The sequence below is a fragment of the Mandrillus leucophaeus genome, unplaced genomic scaffold (genome assembly GCF_000951045.1).
Source record: "Mandrillus leucophaeus isolate KB7577 unplaced genomic scaffold, Mleu.le_1.0 Scaffold706, whole genome shotgun sequence".
NCBI lineage: Eukaryota > Metazoa > Chordata > Mammalia > Primates > Cercopithecidae > Mandrillus > Mandrillus leucophaeus.
Window position 1 is genome coordinate 494787 of NW_012107653.1, and position 6554 is coordinate 501340.

A 6554-nucleotide genomic window follows, 5' to 3' on the forward strand; every position below is an offset into this window, starting at 1 on the left:
AAAAAAAAAAAAAAAAAAAAAAAAAAAGCGGGGAACAGAAACAGACATTCAAAAACTTCAGACAATGGAATTATCAAATACAGATTATAAAACAATGCTTACTAAGTTTAAAGAAAGGAAACACTGGATGGAAAAAACAAAAAGCAATAGAAATGGTTATCTCAAGGCAGAAGATGGTAAAAGATGGAAGAGGAAAGGACAGAAGAGAGATTTTCATAGTATAGAATTATGTACATTTTTACATATTTCAAAATAAAATCTAAAAACAAAAAGTAGCCAGGCACAGTGGTGCACACCTTTAATTCCAGCACTTTGGGAGACTGAGGCAGGCATCTCGCTTGAACTCAGGAGTTTGAGACCAGCCTGGGCAACATGGCGAAACTCCATCCCTACAAATATGAAAAAACTAGCCAGGAGCGTTGGCACACGCCTGTAGTCCCAGCTACTCAGGAGGCAGAGATGGGAGGATCACTTGAGCCCCCGAGGTCAAGGCTGTAGTGAGCCAAGATTGTGACAGTGCACTCCATCCTGGGGGACAGAGAGTGAGAATGACACCTTGTCTTAAAAAGAAAAATAAGGCAATCTGTAAAACACAAAAACAAACAGAAATAACAAATATACCTAACTGCATGTAAAATACAGTATGTGCACCTTACATTTGCAGAAGGATTTAGTCCAGCGGGAAAAAGACCTGCAAACATTTAAAATTTCATCTAGTAGCCTCATGTTAGTAGTAATATGAATATTATTAATTTGACACAGGTTTTTGTATATTGTATGATAAGTTATTATGAAGGCAAGAAAAGAGAAAAAGACAAGAAGAAATATCAGAAAATCACTATACTATAGTCTCTGAAATTCTTCTATGTAGTTAAAAAATATAATTCTTACTCAAATATTCAAATCAATCAATATGGTTTCAGAGGCTTATGTATTATTTTCCTCAGCATCTAGTCCTTGACTACATTTCAAAACCTCATCTCCTACCATGTTATAGTCTAGCCCAGTGGCTCTCAACTCTTGTTGTATATCAGGACTATTTAAAAGGTGGGTCCTGAATGTCACCCTAGAGTTATTAAATCAGAGTCTCAGCATGGGAGCAGCTAAGGATGTACACTTTGAAAAAGCACCACTGGCTGGGCGCGGTGGCTCATGCCTATAATCTCAGCACTTTGGGAGACCGAGGCAGGCAGATCACCTGAAGTCAGGAGTTCAAGACCACCCTGGCTAACATGGTGAAACCCTGTCTCTACTAAAACTATAAAAATTAGCCGGGCATGGTGGCGGGCACTTGTAATCCCAGCTATTCGGTAGGCTGAGGCAGGAGAATCGCTTGATCGTGGGAGGCAGAGGTTGCAGTGAGCCAACATCGCACCACTGTACTCTAGCCTGGGCGAAAGAGCGAGACTCCATCTCAAAAAAAAAAAAAAAGCAAAAAAAAAAAAGCACCACTGACAACTCTGCTGCTCAGTCAGTGTAGAATCACCGCTCTAGCCCTACAATTCTACCTCATGTTCCTCAAACATGACAGGCTCTAACATAGGGGTCATCCAACCACAGCCCAAGACCAAAACTCTAGCTCAACACCTGGCTTTGTAAATAAATTTTTTACTGGAATACAACTATAACCATTTGTTTATGCTTTGTCTACAGTTGCTTTCATGCTACAATGATAAAGTTGAGTACTCTTGACACAGACCATGTGGCCTGTAAAATCTAAAATATTTACAATCTGGCCCTCTACAAGAAAAGTTTGCTGACTTCTGTTCTATATTTGCTCTGCATCTTTGCACTTTTCCTCAAACTCTGTTCCTATCTTGACAAGCTCATGTTCACGCTTCAAAATTTCAATCAGCATCATTTCTGCAAATCCTGAACTTAGCGCCCCTTTATATTTTTTCATCTCTGTACTTTCTCCTATTATATCACTCATTATTGTTTTTTCTAAGATGTCTGTTTAATGACTGCTTCCCTGACTAGATGTTAAGCTCTGACGACAACACTCAGAGGGTCTTACTCACTATAGTGCCTGGTTCATTGTATACGTATATTAAAATTTATTCAATGAATATCTCCCGCACCCTGCACACTTTTTTTTCATTTTGTTAGATTTCTCAATGTTCCGGTCTGTTAAGGGAATCCTGAGTCCAACTTCTTTCAGGTTATTTGTAATTCCACCCTGTTGTCTCATCCATGCATTTCAGATACTACCATTTGAGTTCTTCTCCATGTCACACACACATAATGTTGAAAGTGACAGGGCTGAGAATTAAGTCCTAAAAGGACACACACAAACATAAACCCTCCTCCATTGATATTAATCCATTAAATCAGCAGTCTTTGACTAAGATTCTAACTCTAATTGTACTATCATCTAGCCTATATTTTCTATCTTGTCTAGAAGGATTTTATGAGAGCTTCCACATCTATGAAGCCTTTCCTTACATAGCACCACCTCTACCCAGGCAGGACTGGACTAATCACTCCCCCATCCTTCTTACAACTGAACCTTTTCTCATTTTGCCACACTGTATTAGAGTAATTTGTTTACAAGCCTATCTCTGCTACAAGCCCAAGCTCTCTTAGAGGACAGAAACTTACTTAAATTAACTGGAATCTCAGAGCCTAGCACAATGCCCAAAATTTAGTTGTTACTTAAAAAAAAATTACTAAACACGTGTCTTACAATTCAGACACATTAAATTTATGGCATTTCCTATATACGCCATCACAGTATTACAATACAAAATCTAAAAATTCTTTAAATACCCTTACCTGCAGCAAAAAGGAAACAGCATAACTCAAGAAAGAAGGATGATGGATTACATTTAAACTGTTTTTATATTCAGTCACTCCAGTTTTTTCTAGGATTTCAGGGTCAATATATATTCCTTTCCCAAAGGGTTTAGACGTCCACAGGCAACCAACCATTGATGTCAAATAGTGATTAAATTCTTGATAAGTCTTGCTGCTGAAATTGAACTCTGATTTTGTCTAACGGGAAAGAAATAAAAAATTGTCACTATCACCTATTTTCCCTTTCCTTCTTATTCCCATCAGGTCATAAATATCTAGACTTAATTTTTAAACAAAAGTGATTTAACACAGAGCTTTCTTATTCATACCTTTTGTACCAACTCATTTTTCTTTGCAGCAGTCAAATTTTTACGATACCTAACAGAAAAAACAAACAGAATGAAACATTTAACATGGCTTTGAATATAATGCCTTTGAAATGGTAAAATTAAAAAAAAAAACATTTTAAATGTAAATATATGCAAATGTGCATATACACAAATATCCAGTGGTCTAGTTAAGGATTTTATCCTTTTGTGGTACATTCTCCTCAAGTGAAAATTAACAGAGGCTCAATAAATTGTATACTTAAGTTGTATACTTGACTAAATAAAAAATAAGCAATGAAAAATGCTTTCAATGTTTCACTATTAAAAATTTAATAGAACTCTCACTCATAAATGGGAGTTGAATGATGAGAACACATGGACACAGGGAGGGGAACATCACACACTGGGGCCTGCCAGGGGGTGGGGGGCAAGGGGAGGAAGAGCATTAAGACAAATACCTAATGCATGCAGGTCTTAAAACCTAGATGATGGGTTCATAGGTGCAGCAAACCACCATGGCACATGTATACCTACGTAACAAACCTGCACGTTCTGCACATGTATCCCAGAACTTAAAGTAAAATAATAAAAAAAAAATTAATAGAGGCTCAAAAGCAGTCACTGATATAGAATATATTTTCCTAATGTAAAAAAAAAAAAGGTGCAGCAGAAAGGATAAAGGGGAAATTCTTGTCTGAGAACTATTAACAACTAATTAGTTTTTAAACATTTTAACCTTGACACAGTCCTACAAGTTATGCCAACAAGGTCTACACTAAGCTGAGCATGGTGGCTCATGCCTGTAACCCCAGCACTTTGGGAGGCCAAGGTGGGTGGATCACCTGAGGTCAGGAGTTCGAGACGAGCCTGGCCAACATGGTGAAACCCTGCTCTACGAAAAATACAAAAAATTAGCCAGGCGTGGTGGCAGTCGCCTGTAATCCTAGCTACTCGGGAGGCTGAGGGGGAGAATCGCTTGAACCCGCGAAGCAGAGGTTGCAGTGAGCCAAGATTATGTCACTGCACTCGAGTGATAAGAGCGAAACTCTGTCTCAAAAAAAAAAGTCCACACTTATGGACTGAAGAAACTAATTTCAGTCCACAAGTGAAAGAATTAGAGGAGACCAGAAATAATACTTATAGTTTCACATAATTGGCAATAGCTCCCCTTATCTCCCAGAAAATGTTATTTTTACCAGAGAAGCTACAAACACTCAAAGCAATTATCACCAAATGACTAATTTTTCCTGAAGACACAGCAATTAGAATGAACAACGCTGAGTGCAACAGTACCATTGCACAACAAGTCCTTAACTATGAATTTTTTTTTTTATTCCGTAGCCATAGCAGTGGAGGAGTTAAAAACAACACGGCTACCATGGCCTCATATCGGAAGGTCATGTCCAAAAGCAAGCCACATTTCCGATTTCCAGAGGCCCTGGCAGAAGACGAGTAGGAATATTTATTGTATTATAGCTGAAAGAGGAAGAGAGAATTATAATACATTGTTTCATAAAATGGTAAAAAGGCTTTGTACCTGTGCATAATAAAACACAGCTGGTTCAGGATGCTGGTATCCAGGCTGAGGAGTGCAGAATAGAAGATCCCAGGAGGAAACAACACCACTAACGGAAGGTTATAATTTATATATATGTCACATACCTTGGAGGAAGAATGATAACATCAGTATATAGAGTATTCCCCAGAACTCCTCAACTAAGTTCACCCAAAGAATCATCAGTATAAGATAAGCAATAATATAACATTAGCTTTGGACATGCCTAACTCCTAAATAAACAAGTAACTACAAGCTTGCTTAAAATATACTTCACCAAACATCAACCACACTATAGAGGATTATTTCCAGAAGGCCATTACTCAAATCTTTCATTTTTTGGCGGGAAAAGGTCTTAAAGTTAGGGGGACAGGGTAGATTAAGGAAGTATTTCTTTCTCCTTAAGTCCCATAATACTTACTTATCATATGAGTTAGCTGTCAACCTAGAAAACAAAGGAGCATGCTTCTAAGCAAATGCATAACACAAGACAACTAGGTATTAGTAAAGAGAGGAAGCTGGGAAAAGTGAGACTATAATGGATACTTCATGGATAATATTAAATCGGTGCAAAAGTAATTGTGGTTATTGCTATTGTTTTCAATGGCAAAAACTGCAATTACTTTTGCACCAACCTATAGTTCTGTCCAGGTCATATACTATAAAACAATAAAAGGGTACTAGGTAGCAAGAGAAGTAAGGCAGTTGAAAGGTAGAAATTGAGATCTGAAGAAACAACAAGATATTTTTGGTTTCTGCCAGGGTTGGGAACGGGATGAACAAAAAATAATGCTAACGATAGACTTCTCTCTAGGGCCAGTATTAACACAGGTCAATGTAGTGGTACCTGGCCCTAAATAAAGGCATTTGTTTTTCCACTTTGTTTATGAAAGTGAGTTATTCTGGGGAGAAAATAATCATGAACTTCAAAATGTGAGGTTATTTTAATGATGCTAATAAGATCATAGCCCACCTTAATGGTTGTACATAAAATTTAAACAATAAGCCAGTAAAGTGGACAGCCTTCACAAAAATCCAAATGGGGAAAATGTAATGTGTACTACCTTCTCATAGAAATCCAAAATAAAGTGCAGCAAGAAAGTACTGTTGCTCTCCAAGCGCATTGCAGTAGTGGATAACCACCCTACATAGTGGATCAGTTTAGACACAGAGTTCATGGATCCACCCAAAGTTGTCTCTCTGCAATAAGAAACCATAACATTCAGATACAGAGTAGCAATAGTGTTCACAATTTCCAAGCTAAAGCTAAATAATATAAAGCAAAAAGTTGGTGAAGATTTTAAAAACTATCAGTGCTCCAATGTATAATTCACTTTTTAAAAAAATCACAGTGATTAATCACAAAACTACACTTAGCCCTTCAGGGAACCATTAAGATGAATTCATAGAACATTCTAAGCAATCAGACTCTACTAGTAAATACCAGAGAAATAAAGTATTAAGCTCCAAGCAGATATGAAAATTCTCAAGTGAGCTATATAAAAACCATTAGAAAAATAGGTATTCCATTAAAAGTTAAGTGGGGAAAAAAAGTTCACATAAAAGTGACATGAAAAATTCAGGGCCAGGCACAGTGGCTCACGCCTATAATTCCAGCACTTAGGGAGGCGAAGGTGGGGGGCTCTCTTGAATACAGGGGTTTGAGACCATCCTGGGCAACATGGCAAAAACCCCGTCTTTACAAAAAATACAAAAATTAAGTGAGGTGGTGGCGCATGCCTCTAGTTCCAACAAGAGGCTGAGGTGGGAGGATCACTTGAGCCTGGGAAGCAAAGGTTGCAGTAAGCGAGATTGCACCACTGCACTCTAGCCTGAGCAACAGAGCAAGGCTCTGTTTAAAAAAAAAAAAAAAA

The 6554-nt window shown here is 37.8% G+C and overlaps 1 protein-coding gene across 1 annotated transcript in view; it reads right to left on the reverse strand.

Moving 5' to 3' along the window:
- Positions 1 to 6554, reverse strand: part of CENPI (centromere protein I) — a 76186-nt gene that overhangs the window by 12411 nt on the left and 57221 nt on the right. Inside the window, exons 17-20 of the mRNA XM_011964790.1 lie at positions 5745 to 5880; positions 4663 to 4787; positions 3126 to 3174; positions 2776 to 2994 (exon numbers count right to left, since the gene is read on the reverse strand). Of these exons, the coding sequence (XP_011820180.1) occupies positions 2776 to 2994; positions 3126 to 3174; positions 4663 to 4787; positions 5745 to 5880 (529 nt within the window). The remainder of the gene's footprint in view (positions 1 to 2775; positions 2995 to 3125; positions 3175 to 4662; positions 4788 to 5744; positions 5881 to 6554) is intronic.